The 17,210-nt window shown below is 55.8% G+C and overlaps 1 protein-coding gene across 1 annotated transcript; it reads right to left on the bottom strand.

The window, feature by feature from the left end:
• Nucleotides 1-15,906: 15,906 nt before the first annotated feature.
• On the bottom strand, nt 15,907-16,569 carry LOC139833921 (uncharacterized). Its single transcript, XM_071824291.1, has 2 exons — nt 16,363-16,569; nt 15,907-16,284 (listed from the first exon to the last, which is right to left on the bottom strand). Exons 1-2 carry the CDS (start codon nt 16,519-16,521, stop codon nt 15,907-15,909), a joined length of 537 nt encoding a protein of 178 aa, XP_071680392.1. The 5' UTR covers nt 16,522-16,569.
• Nucleotides 16,570-17,210: the final 641 nt, after the last annotated feature.

The raw sequence follows: 17,210 nt of genomic DNA, 5'->3' as shown, positions 1-17,210 counted from the left end.
TTCAGAAGATTGGCAAGGTGATGGATGCGTCCTTGTTAGCTTCTGATTATTAGATGGCTTGTGATTCAGGGTTAAGTTGTGTTAATCCTGTAGTGCTGATTCTGCTTGAACAAGCAAAATTTTGCTTGTCCACAAAACGTCCGCGTGGCCTGCTAATCCTGCTTAGCCTGCATGAAAGACAGCTGGAGATCAACTGAAAATGTAAACTAGCCACAACTCCTCCCGCTCCCGCTGCCAAAGTTCCTGCGCTGCTCCATAATGATGCATGTGACATCGCTCTGTATAAAAGATTCTTGTTTTTTTATTGAATAGTGGACGAGAGATGCATGTGACATGGAGCCAATCAACCTCCTTCCCTCGCCCGCGCTCGATGGGGATGGGAATGAGAGATTTCACGGCCGTTTTATTTCCGTTAGCATCTAGCGAATCTAAAAGCAAATCCAACGGTATCTAGGGGGTGCGCACGTACCCCCCTGAACACCAAATCCACTCTCTACTATATATATTTGAGGTGTGGATATTGATACTCCCTCTGGCTCTAAATATTTATTGTAAAACTAGACAAAACATAGGCTAAAATGTGTCTAAATTCATTGAACCTATGAAAAGTATTCAGACCCGGAGGATTACTTTTACTTAAAGAAAAATCGGACAAACTTAGTGAAGCTTGAACCACGACAAACCTAAAACTTTAATTATTTTAAAATAGAGGGAGTAATAACATTTTATATCTCGTGGAAACCAAAACTAAGATACAAATTAACTATGGACAGGGTGTTTCTACACCCAGGTGCATATGCACCCTTTATCAGTTTTGGTTTTCCGATTTTAAGGTTAAATTTTTTTCCTAAATTTTTTACGGTTTGGAAATATGTTTTATACATACCTGGTGCATATGCACCCGGGATCAGATTTGGTTTTCCGATTAATTATTGGAAGAGTTGCATGTAATATCATTGATAGATGATATGGATGTTCCATGTACAAGCTATCATACAAACTATTGCTGATGCGATGATGCCCCGATGGGAAGGGTGGATAGAGAGAATCGGAGAACAAATATAAAGTATACGCCCTTTCCATAATAAATGTCGAACCTTTGTTTAGATACAATGTATCTATATGCATTTTATTGTATCGATATGAATTTGGAGTACTTAGTTTAAAATGAAGGAATATTACTTAATGATGAAGAAGAGTTGACAGTGAGCGTCAATCTCAATGAAAATGAGTCAGGGAGGGAGAGAAGACCTGCCATATGGGGCCAGTTAATTTGTTATTGAATTGTTAATAAGTATTTTATTAGAATATTTAAAGAGATAAGTCAGATAATTAAAAATGGAAGAAACAAAACATTAGTGAGTAGTGACGGGAATCCTCGAGACAGTCAAGTCAATCCAATGTATAGTATGGACTTTCGTTATCAAACCCTCCCAAGTTGGTTAGTTCCTGCTATATAATTTGTGACTACGTGGCCTAGACATCAGATCCATCTCGAGTCAGGTCTCAATCCACCGCATTTTCGCTTCAAGCCTTCCGCCTTCTCCAGGTCAGTGGTTTACTATTTCCTGTCTTCTCTTGGTTTTCTCCACTAATCTGCTTTGGTATACTACCACTATTGCTAGCTTTTTTTTTTCTTTTTGGAGAAAACAGCAAGACTCTGCTGCGATTTTATTGCCGATTTTACATAAAAGGGTGCAGAGAAAACACAAAAAACTAAGACATCAAAAATGAACTAGCTAACATGTAGTTGATGTTCCGCACCCAAATTTTTGCGAAGGTTGTCAATTTCTTCATGTTGGCGATAGGATAACCAAATCCAACTCCTTGAACTTCTACTTGCACCTAAATAGATTGGCTCTTTCTCCTTTAAAATATAATCATTGCAAGTAGTCCAAATTCCCAAGATAGCTAGGATGAAACCTTAAGGAAAAATTGTTAAAAGTAAATCTTTGAAGGACTACAAGATCTCATGAACATCCAGTGTGGGAGTAAAATTCGGATGAACATGCAACTCCGATTTGCAGACCAATCGAGCATATTTCGTAGCATGAACATTGCACTAACCATCCATCAAATTCGAGTTGTAGTTGGAAAAGAAACAACTGTTCAACATGTAAAACCATTTGGCAATTACTAATAATACTTTTTTATATCTTTGCACGTAGAAAAGGGCTCATCCAGGCATCGCATCAATGGATATAAAGCTTCATGTCTTGGAGGAAATTACTGATAACTTCTCCGACGAGCTGAAGATTGGAAGCGGGGGATACGGAAATGTTTACAGGGTATGTACTTACTATTTGAAAACCAGGTGGAAACCGTGTGGTCTGCATGCATAACGATACGACAACATGAGATGGCACCCGCAGGGTATGGGTATGGGTAGAGCCATCCCATAGTAGTACCCGCCGCTTTCAATCTGATCTGTCACCCGTAACACCATACCTGTTAACGTGTACAAGTTTTTTCATATCTATCATCCGATAGGGTAAATGGGTACCCGCGAGTAAAAATATCTGCGGTTGCAACACATCAAATTGATCAAAAAATATGATAGGAGGTGAAGCGATCCTAAATAGGGATCTAATCCTCACTAACCTATCAGCGATTGTGGGATCAGAAAGCGCGAGGTTCAACCTAGCAACGTGAAGGTGTGATTATGGAAAAACAGTAGTTTAGAATATTACGGTGACCCACTTATCAAATTTAGATGGGTAAATAGGTTCTACGATCCCATACTCGTACCCTTTCTACTCGTTGGGTATGATATTTCCCCATATCAAAAGTGTATGTGTTGCGTACTGGCTTCGGGTAATATATGATCTTTGACAGACCTTTGTTGAATAAAATAATAAATAAATCCATATGCATATATCGATACAGAGGTTAGGGCATAGCCTCCATTTCGGGAAAAAAGAAGAAGAGATTTGCCAGATTATTAGAAAATCTAGCCAATAAACTCGAAAAAACCCGATACAGCACAAAATGCAACACGCCGACCCCATGGTCACGCTCCACACGAGCCGGTGACCAAAATGTCCGAGCGATCAAAGTCGATACACCACACACCTCAATGCTACAAGGTGGAGGTGAGGAAACATAGCCACTACTCCGACGATCACACCAGCCCCAAGACCGCACACCGCCTAGTCAAAGTTGCGCTGGGACCAAGGAACGACACGGGAGGTGAAAGGTGTTGGATTATTAGGCAATTTTCGTGTGAGTTTAATTACCGAGAGCAATATTACAGATGCACAAGCATACTTAACCACACACATCAGACTAAGCACATGCATTAGATCTGAACATGGAACAAGTAGCAGTGCAAGGTAGGAGAGGAAAAACACGTACATCGCGACCGGGAAGGTCGCACCAGCAGCAGCACCACCACCACCATGGGAGTTGTTGATGTCGCACATGGTGTAGTCGAAGTCGTCGATGAAGTAGTCGAACCGGTGAAGATGAACACGAACAGCAGCGAGCAGTCACGCCGAGACGCTCCCCAAAAACCTTATCGCCCGTCTCCCGGTGCAGGATCTCAACGGACGGGGTTTCGGAGGCCTGCTCTCCCGGACGGCTGTGCACGCAATCGCCGGGATGGGGAAGATTAGAGAGTAGCGTAGCAAAAGGAACTTTGTGAAAGAGACGGACTAGAGAGTTCTGAGAGATGTATTCTCTAGATCTGATATGTCTCCTTGTATAGCCTGGGAGGAGAGCCGACCCGACCGCGTTGCCACGCGTAGGAAGCCAGGGACACGCGGCGAGCATGCACATGCAGGTCGACACGTACCCAACTCAGTTGGTGCACCAAGCAAAAATTTAGGCTTCCTTGAGTGTGTCTCGAACTCGAACTCAAGTCACGAAACACGACGTGCGTGCGTGACGTGCCGAGCCGAGGCGGGGCGGGCGGAGGGGGAGGAGTGCACGAGGGCTCCTTCTATTCTCACTCACTTGGAAGGACTAGAACAACAACCCTTATATACGACTCCAACTCTCTCCCAACTAGTAATGTGCGACTAAACTTTGTCCCTCAAGGCTGTCCCAAGCTGCCAACGTGATGGGCCTTGAGATTTCAGGAATTGTAGACCACATGGGCTGCTTACTGGGCTGCAGCCCATCTACATTCAACAATCCCCCACCAGATCTCATATGCACATCAGATGACACATTAGTTCCATTTACTGTTTAATATACCTGCACTTCAGTGGAGACTGTTAAGTTGAACTTCCACTTAGACATGGAGTTACGCTTGACTACAACTGAACAATGGACTATGCCTTGAATTGTCAGTCTTTGTGCAGCAAGTTTCACTCAATGACGGCACAGTACTAGGCTACCATAGCCTTCCCCTCGGGTGGAGCTTATAAGTCATACTCCTCGGTCCTTCATGAGCTTACTAGAGATTCACCCAAATCTCCCACACTATGACCAGTAGTGCCACTCATATAGGTGTGTTCTTCAAAGATCGCCCTGTAGCTAGGATAGCGTCTTCGCTCATCAAGAGCTGCTCAGAACACATTAAGACATTGTCAACCTGCCTTACAATAGCTATGAGAGAATTGCATCTGCAGCGGAGTGGGAGTATTAAATTTTCTCTCAACTCAGTTACTCCGGTTTGTTTTTCCATAGTTCACGGAATTTCCGATCACATAGGTTGGGTTACCCCCTCGGCAACTCAGGTGGGTCTCAAACCCATCTCCCTCGATGCAAGGTCTATCATGTATCTTGATAGTCCTTTTGTGAAAGGATCTGCCAGATTTTTAGCACTTTGGACATAATCCGATGCTATCACTCCGGAGTTCTTCAGTTTTCTGACAGACTTCAATATCCTCTTGATATGTTTGGAACTTTTCATATTATCCTTAGAACTTTTCACTTTAATAATCACAGTTTGATTGTCACAGTTCATGAGGATGGCCGGTATTGGTTTTTCAACCATAGGCAAGTCCATCAAGAGCTCACAAAGCCATTCCGCTTCGACAGTAGTTGTATCTAATGATGTGAGTTCTGCTTCCATAGTTGACCTCGTTAAGATGGTCTGCTTGCAAAACTTCCAGGAAACAGTGCCACAACCAAGAGTGAAAACATATCCACTTGTGGCCTTCATCTTAGCATCTAAAATCCAATTGGAATCACTATACCCTTCAAGTCCTCTTGGATACCCGGTATAATGAATTCCATAACTCATGGTTCCCTTTAGATAGCGCATCACTCTCTCAAGAGCATGCCAATGATCATCTACCAGGTTGGCCACAAACCGGCTAAGTTTGCATATAGCAAACGAGATATCAGGCCTCGTAGCGCAAGCTAAATACATGAGTGAACCAATGATTTGAGAGTATCTCAATTGATCTCTAGTTGCCTTTTCATTATTTCGAAGCAAGACACTCGGATCATAAGGTGTGAGAGAAGATTTGCAATCAGCATAGCCAAATCTGTTCAACACCTTCTCAATATAATGAGATTGCACAAGTGTAATCCCATTATTCTCATCTCTCAATAACTTGATATTCAATATAACATCAGCTTCTCCAAGATCTTTCATCTCGAAACACTGAGATAAGAAGGTTTTTACCTCCTCAATCACTTTGAGACTTGTCCCAAAAATTAGTATGTCATCCACATACAAGCATAGGACAACTCCCTCACCCCCACCATGGCGGTAGTACACACATTTGTCGGCTTCATTAACAACAAAGCCACAGATGTCAAAGTTCTTTCAAACTTCTTGATGGGGATATGCCCATAGGGGGTGGGTCGCCAGTCCCAGTCGCCATGAAGATAGAGGCTCGGGTGGATCGCCAGTCGCCTAAGCGACTGGGCCCTAAGGCGACTGGGCCGTGATCCCAAGGAGGAGGTCCACACGGTTGGACAAGAAGATTACTTGCGAGGGGGATAGCGGATCCCGGATTAGTAGCAACTGATATGATTCGGAGTTATCTCCATGTAACCCTAGATCGGGGGTGCTTATATAAACCCCCGAGCTTAAACCCTAGAGGACACCTTACTTGAGATCCAATCTCCCCCTGTAAGCTCTCGGCGTAGCCGCCGACTGAGCCCCCCCATTGTAATTCTCCACTGAGCAATAAAGATCTAGCAGGACGTAGGCCTTTTACTCTCCGGAGGGGCTGAACCTGGGTAAAACCCTTGCGTCTCTTGCACCTCGACCCGTAGATGGCAATGTTCCCTTCCCCTCGCATCAATGAAGTGCTACCCCCCGTAGCATCTGCCGTGGTTACATCCACGACAGTGGCGCCCACCGTGGGGCATGGGACATCAAGCCTTCGAGCTACGGCGAGGCCCTACTCGCCAATACGGCGGCCGGTTGCTTCCGGCAGGATGATCGCCACCGGCAATTTCTTCCACATCCAGCCAAGCACCTACCGGCCCCCCTCGTCGCCTCTCAGCACGCCCGGATGGTGCCGATCGGCTCCATCAACCTCTTCGTTGGGCTCGCCGGCGTCGGCGACCCCTCTCGAGCCTCGCCCCGCCGCTCGCACGACCCCTTCGCGCCCGGGCAGCTCCTCACCGCTACTCGCCCGGTCACCGGCGAGGTATACGCGGAGGCCGAGGCGGCCCTGGAAGACGATGCCGAGTCGGCGGTCGTGGCACCGACCGCCAACTCCACCGTTGCCTTGGCGATCGCCGACACCGCCGACACCGCTCCAGCCCGCCGATTCCGCCGACACCATCCCGGCCATCGACTCCGTCATCGCTGCGATCGACGCCGACTTCACCGACATCATCGCTGCAACGTCGGTTGCGGGATCCACCGCTGCGTCCCCGACTGCCCGCTCCATCGCCACCGCATCAACCCAGGCCTCTCTCTCCCTGGTCTCCCACCCGAGCGACTTCGAAGGTGGCTTCGAGGATGACTCCATCCTCTCCCTCTTCGGCAGCGACTACGACTCGGACTCTGTCGAGGCCCCGCGTTACCGCTACCCGACCGCAGTCTTCATGGCAGGGTGAAGAAGAGCTCCCGCCGACGCCTTCACCACTCCCCTCCCCGCAACCGCCACCGCAACCGAGATCGAGGCGCACCGGGCGGCCCTCGAGGAGCAGAGGAAAAAGGAGCTCGCCGAAAGGCAGAAATTCCGCCTCGAGCAAGATGAAGTAAGGGCCGTGTCCCACTATCGTCAGCAGCGAAACCGCCGGCGCATGGAGCGCGCCCGCGCGAACGACTTTCCCAGCGCACGCCTTAACTTCGACGACCCAGACGGAGAAATCCGGGTCGCCCGAGTCCAAAACCCTGACATCCCGGAAGGAAGTCGGGCTGCTGCAGATAGAGCAGCGCGCGGAGCACCCCCGCCACCCCCACCACCACCGCCCGAAGTTCCTCGGGCAGAGGTCGACGCCAACGGCCTACCACTGCACTCGTCTCCAGCCGATAACGTGGCAGCTGCGCAGGCCGTCCTCGCAAGAATCCCGAAACGGGAGACGGCGCGATCCTCGTCCAAAGACGCCAAGGCTTTGGTAGCCAAGGCATTGGAGCAGCAGCACGCCGCAGCCGACTCGCAGGGGCGACTCTATTCGCGCACATCCGCCAGCCGCGCGGCGTCGTCGGGACGCGGCAAACCGCGCAATCGTCAACGCCAACAACGGCCCGCCGCCAAAGACCGCGCGCGGCCCACTCGTCTAACAACCGAGTCGAGCCGCGCCCGCGCGGATGATGGTCGCCGCTAACGGGCAGCCGCTTGACGCCCGAACCCACATCGTCAACGACCAAGAATGGCGGGCGCGCAATCGATTGAACGACCGCCACGCCGATGAAGCTCCGCGCCGCAGCGCGTTCACCCGAATCGGCCCCGCTTGCTTCGGGCCGATGATTAGAGGCGAGCCGTATCCTGTAGGGTTCAAAGGACCCCGCGACATCGAAAAGGACGATACACGCCTTGACCCCACTGTCTGGATCGACGCGTACGCCATGGCAATGGGGATCCAGGGCCACTCCGAGTTACTCGCCGCGCGGTCCCAGCCCCGCATGAGGGACGGCGTCCATCGCCATTGGTTCAATACCCTCACCGTCAACGCATCGACTCCTGGGAAGAAGCCCGCGCCGCGTTCATCCAGCACTTCGCCAGCGCATACACCCGTGCCACAACCATAGAAGACCTAGATCGCTGCGTCCAAGGCCCGCGCGAGTCGACCCGCCGGTGGGTGCAGCGCTGGCAGGACATGTGGACGACCTCCCGCGGCATCAGCACGGACACGGCAATCATCGCTTCCGACGCTGCTGCCGGTATGAACCGCTAAGCGCCAAGCTCCGTCGCGTCAGCAGGGACAATATCTCAATCTCCGAGCTCTTCGACATCGCCACCCGCTACGCCGATGAAGACCCTACAGTCGACTCGGACGACGAGTACGGTCAACGACGCAATCGCCGCCCTGCGCACACGGAGCCTCGGCGTGGCGACTACCGGTTCGCCGGCCGGTCTAACAACGGCAAGCGCCGCGGAGAGGGAGGACACAACGAGCTAGTCGCTACCACCGATTACGAGCAGCGCGAGCCAAAATCGTTTCGGCGCGACACTCGTGCACCTCGGGAGGATCGGCCTCAGCCCAAGCGCTTCGACGCCCGCAGCCTCCTAGATGCACCATGCATCTATCACAGCAAGGAGGGCAAGCCCGCCAACCACACGACGGGAAATTGCTACTCCCTCAAGCAGATACTAAGAGCTCGCCGCGCCAAGGAAAACGACGGCGGCAACCAGCACAAAGAGCGCGCCAAAGACCAAGACCAGCACAAGGGAGAGGGCTTCGGTCGCAGCGCCGGCTCGCTCCACACCTTCACCGGGATCGGCGACCGACGGGACAGGAAGGTCCTCGCAAGGGCAGTGGCGGTACACGCAGTCATACTTTCCGACGTACCGGTGGCTCAACTGGTCCGAGCAAAGCATCACCTGGAGCCGCGAAGATCACGCCCCCCGCATCGAGTACCCCGGGCGAGTGGCGCTAGTCGTCAGGCCCAAGGTCGCCGACTACTGGCTACCAAAAACCCTGATGGACGGGGGAAGCTCCATCAACATCATGTACTACGACACCTTCCAGCGGCTTGGTCTGCCGGACTCACGCCTTGAGAACACCAAGGTCACGTTCCACGGCATCGTCCCCGGGCGGAAGGCCTTCCCGATCGGCAAGGTGACGCTGCCAGTCACCTTCGGCACGCCCGTGAACTACCGCACCGAGCGGATAACGTTCGAGGTGGTGAACTTCCGAAGCTCTTACCATTGCGTACTCGGCCGACAAGCGTTCGCCCGCTTCATGGCGACCCCACACTACGCGTACAACATGATGAAGATGCCAGGGCCTCGAGGCGTCATCACCGTCCACGGCGACCCGGAGATGGCATTGGAATGCGAGGACGACAGCGCCAAGCTCGCCGACGCCGTCATCGCCGACGAACAAGACAACTCCGCCGAGCTCGCCAAGTACCCAGTCGACCGCAACGACCCCGCCATCCTGGAGAAGCCAACCGAGCTCGACTCGTCCGCAGCAACCTTCAAGGCCGCAGCAGGCACTCGCCAAGTAGATCTTGTAGAAAACGATCCAAGTAGGCAAGTTACCATTGGGACGGGCCTGTCCGCCCAATAGGAAAGCGCGCTCATCAAGTTCCTCCGTGAGAATCGAGATATCTTTGCATGGAAACCATCTGACATGCCAGGTGTCCCGAGAGAACTTGCTGAGCACAAATTACATGTCGATCCCACCGCGCGACCCGTTAGGCAGGCAATGCGCCCTGTGGGAGAAGAACGGCGACGCGCAATCGCCGAAGAAGTAAACCGGCTACTCGCTGCCGGCTTCATCATAGAAATCAAGCACCCGAAATGGCTGGCAAACCCAGTCCTAGTGCTAAAGAAGAACAAGACGTGGCGAATGTGTATCGATTACACAAGCCTCAACAGCGCGTGCCCCAAGGACCCATTCGTCCTACCGCGAATCGACCAGATTATCGACGCGGTCGCCGGGTCCGAGTCGCTATGTTTCCTGGATGCATACTCCGGGTACAATCAAATAAAGATGGCCAAGGAAGACCAAGAGAAGACTGCATTCATCACACCCCTAGGCGCCATCGCTACACGTCCATGACCTTCGGCCTCAAGAACGCCGGAGCAACGTACCAGCGGTGCATGAACAGCTGCTTGGAAAGCCAGATCGGCCGCAATGTGCATGTCTACATCGACGACGTGGTGGTCAAATCGACTCGACAGACCGACCTCGTCAGCGACCTCGCCGAAACATTCGCCAACTTACGGCGGTACAAGATCAAGCTCAACCCTTTGAAGTGCACCTTCGGGGTTCCATCAGGACAGCTGCTAGGCTACGTCGTCTCCAAGCGAGGCATCGAACCTAACCCGGAGAAGACACTGGCGGTCATGCGCACCAAGCAGCCAGCATGCCTAGTCGACGCGCAGAAACTCGCCGGTCGAGTCGCCGCCCTCAGTCGCTTCATACCCCGGCTCGGAGACAAGGCCATGCCACTATACCGCTTGCTCAAGAAGTCGGAATCATTCCGGTGGACAGACGAGGCGCAGCGGGCCCTAGAGGAACTCCAGCATGCTCTCTCGAATGCCCCTATCCTCGCGGCCCCGCTGCCAAAAGAAACCATGCTCCTATACGTCGCCGCGTCGAACCGCGCTATAAGCGCAGTCATGGTCGTCGAACGGAAGGAGGAAGGAAGGGAGCAACTGGTACAACGCCCGGTCTACTACATCAGCGAAGCCTTAATCGAATCCAAGCAACGGTATCCACACTACCGAAGCTGGTGTACGCCGTCCTCGGGGCCCAGCGGCGGCGGCCTTACTTCCACGAGCACCCCATCAAGGTAGTCGCCTCAACACCACTCGCCGACATCATCCGCTACCGCGACGCAACTGGCCGGATCGCTAAGTGGGCAGTCGAGCTCGGCGTCCACAACATCACCTACGAGTCACGCCACGCCATCAAATCTCCAGCACTCGCCGACTTCCTCGCCGACTGGGAAGAGGCCCAGCAGCCAAGCTCCCCCGCGGACCTCAAACATTGGACGTTGCACTTCGACGGTTCTAAAAACCTCGAAGGAGCAGGCGCGGGAGTCGTCCTCACATCACCAAAGGGCGACACAGTGAAGTACGTCCTGCAACTCAGATTCGAGCCATGCACCAACAACATGGCCGAGTACGAGGCGCTCTCGCACGGCATGCGAGTCGCCAAACAGATGGGCGCAACACGGCTGCGCAGCCGCGGCTAATCCGACCTCGACGCCAGCCAAACTTCCGGCACCTGCGACGCCACAGACGCCAACATGATCGCATACAAACGCGCCGTCGACCAAGCCGGCGCTGGCTTCGCCGGTCACGTCGTCGAGTGGGTTGACAGGCGCAAGAACGAAGAAGCCGACGCGCTAGCCAGAATCGGGTCCAAGCGACTTCAACCTCCTCCGGGCGTCGTCCTGGACATCCTCAGCCACCCCTCGGTGCGCGCACCGCGCGAGCTGGACATTGCCGAGCCACCTGCTCCCGACTCCACCTTAGTCGCACTCGCCGTCGACAGCACCGAGAGGACCGAGCCATACATAAGCTACCTCGAGAGCCGTGCACCGCCGATGGATGAAACCAAAGCACGCGCCATCGTGCGCAGATGCAAGTCCTTCACCATCATCAACAATGAGCTATACAAGCGCAGTGTCTCGGGAGTGTTCCAACGATGCGTCACCACGGCGGAAGGGCGTAACATTCTCTGCAGCGACATCCACGCAGGGACTGCGGCCACCACGCAGCGCGCGTTCAATCGTCGCCAAGGCCTTTCGTCACGGCTTCTACTGGCCAACAGCCCACGAAGACGCAATCGCCTCTTGTCCGTTCATGCGCCGGGTGCCAAAAGTATGCAAGCCGATCGCACATGCCAGGATCGGCATTGAAGACCATCCCCTCACCCGGCCCTTCGCCGTATGGGGCATGGACATGGTGGGAAAATTCAAAACGGCCCCCGGCGGATATACTCACCTCCTGGTAGCGGTGGACAAGTTCACCAAGTGGGTAGAAGCAAAGCCCATAAAGAAGTGCGACGGGAAGACGGCTACAAAGTTCCTACGCGAGCTCATCTATCGGTACGGCTACCCTCACAGTATCATAACCGACAACGGCACCAACTTCGCCAAAGGGGAGATGGCTGACTTTTGCGAAGAAAAGGGCATCCGACTCGATCTCGCCTCAGTCGCCCACCCCGAGTCGAACGGCCAAGCAGAAAGGGCAAACCAGAGCATCCCGCACGGACTCAAACCACGCCTGGTCGTGCTCCCTAGAGCGCGCAGCCGGTTGCTGGGCAGAGGAGCTCTCTTCAGTACTATGGGGCATCCGCACAACGCCTAACAGGTCAACCGGCTTCACGCCTTTCTTCCTGGTATATGGCGCCGAAGCCGTCATGCCCACGGACATCGCCTACGACTCGCCTCGGGTCGCCAACTACGCCGAAGAAGACAACGAGCGAGCTCGCCAAGACGACATCGATCTCCTCGATGAGGCCAGAGACCTCGCACTCTCCGTAACCGCCATTTACCAGCAGGACCTCCGTCGTTACCACGGGCCGCCGCGTTCGGAGTCGCTCCTTCCAAGTCGGCGACCTGGTACTCCGGCTAATCCAGGACAAGAAAGGGATGCACAAGCTGTCCCCGCCCTGGGAAGGACCATTCGCCGTCAGCCGCGTACTCGGCAACGACTCCTACTATCTCATCGACGTCCGCAAGGACGACAAAGGCGAGCCGCTCACTAAAGAGGTGGAGCGCCCCTGGACCATCAACCTTCTCCGGCGGTTCTCTACCTAAGGACAAAATATATCGCCATCTCTCATCCCGGTACACACCGGCTTAGTCGCCGCAACAAGCGACGAGGTGCTGAGAGACCTCCGGTCGCCGCTGCTCGAAGAGCGAAGTCCACGAGCGGCCAACTCGCCGGGCTAACACGGGATGGCGGCGTAACCGAGGCGCAACACCAGGCCCGGTCACCCACCATCTCTAACGCCGTCGGGTGAAAACGGCGACTGGAACCCACGCAGGCCGCACGCTCGGCCAGCCCCACGGGCCTCGGCGACCGCCTTGTGCTACGCTATAAAGCACACCAATGCCCTCCTCTACCTTAGGTTGGCGGGTGTGCGGCTAAGTACTTCGACTAGGGACTCCGCAAAACGGACCCGCGGCTCGCCAAGGAAAATACGCCCGCAATGATCCCCTTTGGAGTCGCCTAGCGACTGGCTCACCGAGCCACGACGAGTGGCGCGCTACATCCGAACAGCGCAAAATACAACTCACCACTACTCCACCCATGAGGCTGCTATTCGTACTATAATGACTACGTACTGCGACTGGGGACGCCCAGCTCGAAAAGGAAAACAGTCAAGACTATAGCCATCATTGGGGTCGCAAGGCGACTGGCCTGAAGGCCATGGATAGTCGGAACCAACTCCAATGCATCGCCGCCTCAAAATAATGCAAAAGCAACCACCGAATCATATTTAAGCAAAAGTCATCATTTTATTTACAACTAACTCCCGCTCGCGGGAAATCCAGCCACTTCCTACACAGGTACTCAGGAAACTACGAGGACGACCCCGGAGCCCCCTCTACGACAGGCTCGACGCCATCATCGCCGTGACGAAATTTCGGCGTGTACACCACGACCGGATATGTCGACAACGAGCCGGCGGCAGCGGCATGGAAGAGGCGCTCCGCGGGGTAGTCCACCGGGCCCGGCTCTTTCTCCGCGTCACCAGGTGCCGCTTGGCTGGGGATATGAGTCTCCAAGTCCGCGGTCGCCAGTACTCGGTCGGCGAAGGGGCGCACCGCATCCATCAGCCGCAGCACTTCGGCAACATCGAACTCGCCAGTCTCCGAGGGGAAGCCAGCGGTGACCTCCTCCACGTCGAACCCTTCAGAGTAATGCGCCAAAGACCATACTCAGAGCCATGGTAATGCCAACGCGGCAGGAAGAGCGGCGAAGCCAGTCAACAACAGCCGGAATGTTGGACACCGCCTTGAAGACGGATGGCGTGTCCCGCGGAATCACCTCCCGCGGGCTTAGGTACTGGAGCGCGGCGAGTATCTCCCCCGCGCAGGCGATGATACGCGCGGTCGCGGTCGACAGGCATTCCCGCGGAGTCGCCGTCTCCACGAAGTCGCACGTACCTGCAGTCAACAACACAAGGAAAAGGGAAAAATGAGAACTTCCCCTTCAACGCCAACTGGCCCCCGGAGCCGACTCGCCACGCTCGGGGACTGGCCCCCGGAGCCGACTCGCCACGCTCGGGGACTGGCCCCCGGAGCCGACTCGCCACGCTCGGGGACTGGCCCCCGGAGCCGACTCGCCACGCTCGGGGATCGGCTCCCCGAGCCGACTTCGCCACGCTCGGGGATTCGCCAGCTCGAGGCTCGCGACGGGCCGAGCCGACGACTTCGCCACGCCGGGGGCCCCGGAGCCGACTCGCCACGCTCGGGGACCGGCCCCCGGAGCCGACTTCGCCACGCTCGGGGACCGGTCCCCGAGGCCGACTTCGCCACGCTCGGGGACTGACCCCCGAGGCCGACTCGCCGTGTTCGATGCTCGAACCCCGGCAAATAAACAAGAAGTGCGACGACAAGAACTTACCAAGAATCTGCCGCGACATCTCTTCCGACGAACGCCTCGAAGTTGGTCTTCTCGGCTCGCACCGCCAGACGATGCCCTCGGACGCCTCCTTCTCCGCAGCAAGTTCTTTGGCGTGCTGCTGCTTTAAGGCCGCCACCTCCTCCCGCAGAGACGCGGCAGCCCCACGAGCAGAGTCCCGCGCGTCGCCGCGGCCTCCAGCCTTCACCTTGTATTCGGCGATGACGTCCTCCGCCTCCCGGCCCTTCGCTCCAGGACCTTCGTCAATTCCGCCACCTCCGCTTTGCCCTTTTCCGGGCCTCTTCGGCCCGCTGCGCCCGGAACTCGGCTTCACGGTAGAAGGACTCCTTGACGAACCCTTCCCGAGCCTCGGCAAGAGCCTTTGCTCGCGCCTCGCTACAAGTAAAGGAAACGGTGAGAACGATCGCGAGGGCCAGTGACACTGAATGAGGACGGCGAGCGGGCCTGACTTTCTGCCCAGGGCAATCAGCTTCCGGTTCTTCTGCGCCGCCTCCTCCACAAGCGCGGTCAGCCGCTTAATCTCCGCCTGCGAAAACCAAACAAAAAATGCCAAGGTCAACAAACGAAAATCAGAAGAGACTCGACTCGCCCTTTCGTACCAAGTCGACCCTCGGGGACCGGGGGTGACTAGGCCACGTGTTCAGCGACACTTACCACATGCGCCTCGCCAAGCGCCGTGTGGAGCTCGGTGAAGGTCAATGAAGACGGCGGCGGATGACGCGACTCGGTCGCCCGTCCGCTCGCATCACCGCCTCGCCGATGGAACTTCGCCCGTCCGCGTGTCGGCGTCCACCGGGCGGGGCTCGGTCCCTCGGCGGCCTTGGACCGGCACTCTTTCGGTGGCTCGACAGACCGCCCTCCTCGACGATGTCCTCTTCAACCTCGGGTGCCTTCTGCCCTCGGCCGATCCAACGTCAGTCGACTCCTCCTCCACCACGGGCGGAGTAACGTCTGGACCCGTCGCTGCACTCGCCATGCCCCCGCGAGCCATGCTGGGTAGAGGAAAGACGTTGGCGGTGGGCTCGACGCGGCTAGTGCTCTCCTTCTCCGCTTGGCTCCCGGCGGCAGCTCTTCCGGAGCCGACCCCGCGCCCCCAAGGTCGGACGGCGCCGCCTTCCTCTCCGCGGCTTTCTTCTTTGCCTCGGCCGCCCTCGTGGCCGCCACCCGGCCGCGGGCGGCTTCGCCAAGGTCTTCTTCTTGGACCTACAAGGAGGTGAGGTGAGTCGACACCCAGTCCAGTCGCAAGAAGGACAAATCCGACAAGAAGTACTTACTTCACCGTGGGAATCGCTCTTACGCCCGGACCAGCCCGGGCTCCCGCATCGATCGCGTCCTTCAAAGGACGCTGAAGCCTCATGGACCCTTCCAGGAGAGTGGGGCGCAGTCGCTTCGATAGCGGCTCAGCCCCTTCCTTGGAGGGCTCCGCCTTGTCCTCCGGGCGAGAGGTCGCCTCCTCTTCAGCCCGCGCCCGGGACGAGGACTCGGCACCCCTCTTCGACCCGCGCGGGAGTCTGATGAAGTCCCGCGCCTCCGACTCCGACTCGGTGCGCTCCTCCTCCTCGTCGACCTCTTCCTCCTCGCCCTCGGTCATCTCCGGTGGTTCCTTCCCGGCGAGAGGAGGGAGGTGGTCCGCGATCTTCTGCCAACGCTGTAATCGAATCAAAGGGACAAGTCAGAAAGGAAGAAGCGCGGCCAGGCCGTGCGAAGTCGCCATGCGAAGCATTACCTGAGGCGCTGGGGTGTCTTCGGTGTAGGGCTGCAAGCCGTCTTCGAAGGAAGTGAAGGTGGCAGTAGTGATCTTGGCAAGCGCCTTCCGGTACTCGCCCTCGTCCCACTCGGTCGCCGTCGACCGGGTGCGGTCATTCTGTCCCCGGTACTCCCACATGGGGTGAGCTCGGCACCGCAGGGGGATCAGCCGCCGGCCAAGCCAACAGTTGTACATGTCGACCGCCGTCAGGCCGTCATCTTTAGCGCTCGGATCGCTTGGCGCATATCCTTCACCACCTTCTCCTGCTCGCGCGGCAGCCGACCGGACATTGAGGCGCCGCGGACGCTCGGCTCGGGACTGTATTGGGGAATGCATACCTCGCCCGGGGAGTGTACTCCTTGGCGTAGAACCAGAAACGACGCCACAGCGATCGCGCCTTCTTGGGGAGCGCCATGTCGATGAAGCTTTCCCCGGACTTCACCTGGAAGGTGATCCCCCCGTTTGGGATGAGTGCTTCGCTGTTCTTGCTGACCCGAGTCGCCCGCCCATGGAAGATGGACACCCACAGCGGGAAGTAGGGCGGACAGCCCAAGTAGCATTCGCACAGCGCCACGAACAGAGAAATCTGCTGGACGCTGTGCGGCCCGAGGTCGGAAACCTTGATGCTGTAGAAGGCCAGCAACTGCCGGAGGAAATCGGAGGTGGGGAGAGCGAACCCGCGATCGAGGAAGCTCATGAAGATCACGAACTCCCCGGGCCGTGGGAGGGGCTCCGTCTCGTTCGCCGGCGGAACCCGCCATCGCTCTTGGTTAAACTCCGGGATGACCCCGGAGGCGACGTACGGGAGGAGAGACTCCCGCGTGACC

Source organism: Lolium perenne, chromosome 7 (assembly GCF_019359855.2).
Source record: "Lolium perenne isolate Kyuss_39 chromosome 7, Kyuss_2.0, whole genome shotgun sequence".
In the NCBI taxonomy this organism is placed as follows: Eukaryota; Viridiplantae; Streptophyta; class Magnoliopsida; order Poales; family Poaceae; genus Lolium; species Lolium perenne.
The sequence above is the reverse complement of the archived record's forward strand: the minus strand, read 5'-3'. Positions and strand labels throughout refer to the sequence as shown.

What these genes read in the sequence shown, in the direction of transcription:
- LOC139833921 (XM_071824291.1), bottom strand. Translation starts at nt 16,521, where the DNA reads ATGTGGGAGTACCGGGGACAGAATGACCGCACCCGGTCGACGGCGACC. An exon ending in AAGACACCCCAGCGCCTCAG is followed by an intron (nt 16,285 to 16,362) that starts GTAATGCTTCGC and finishes ATTCGATTACAG; the next exon opens with CGTTGGCAGAAGATCGCGGA.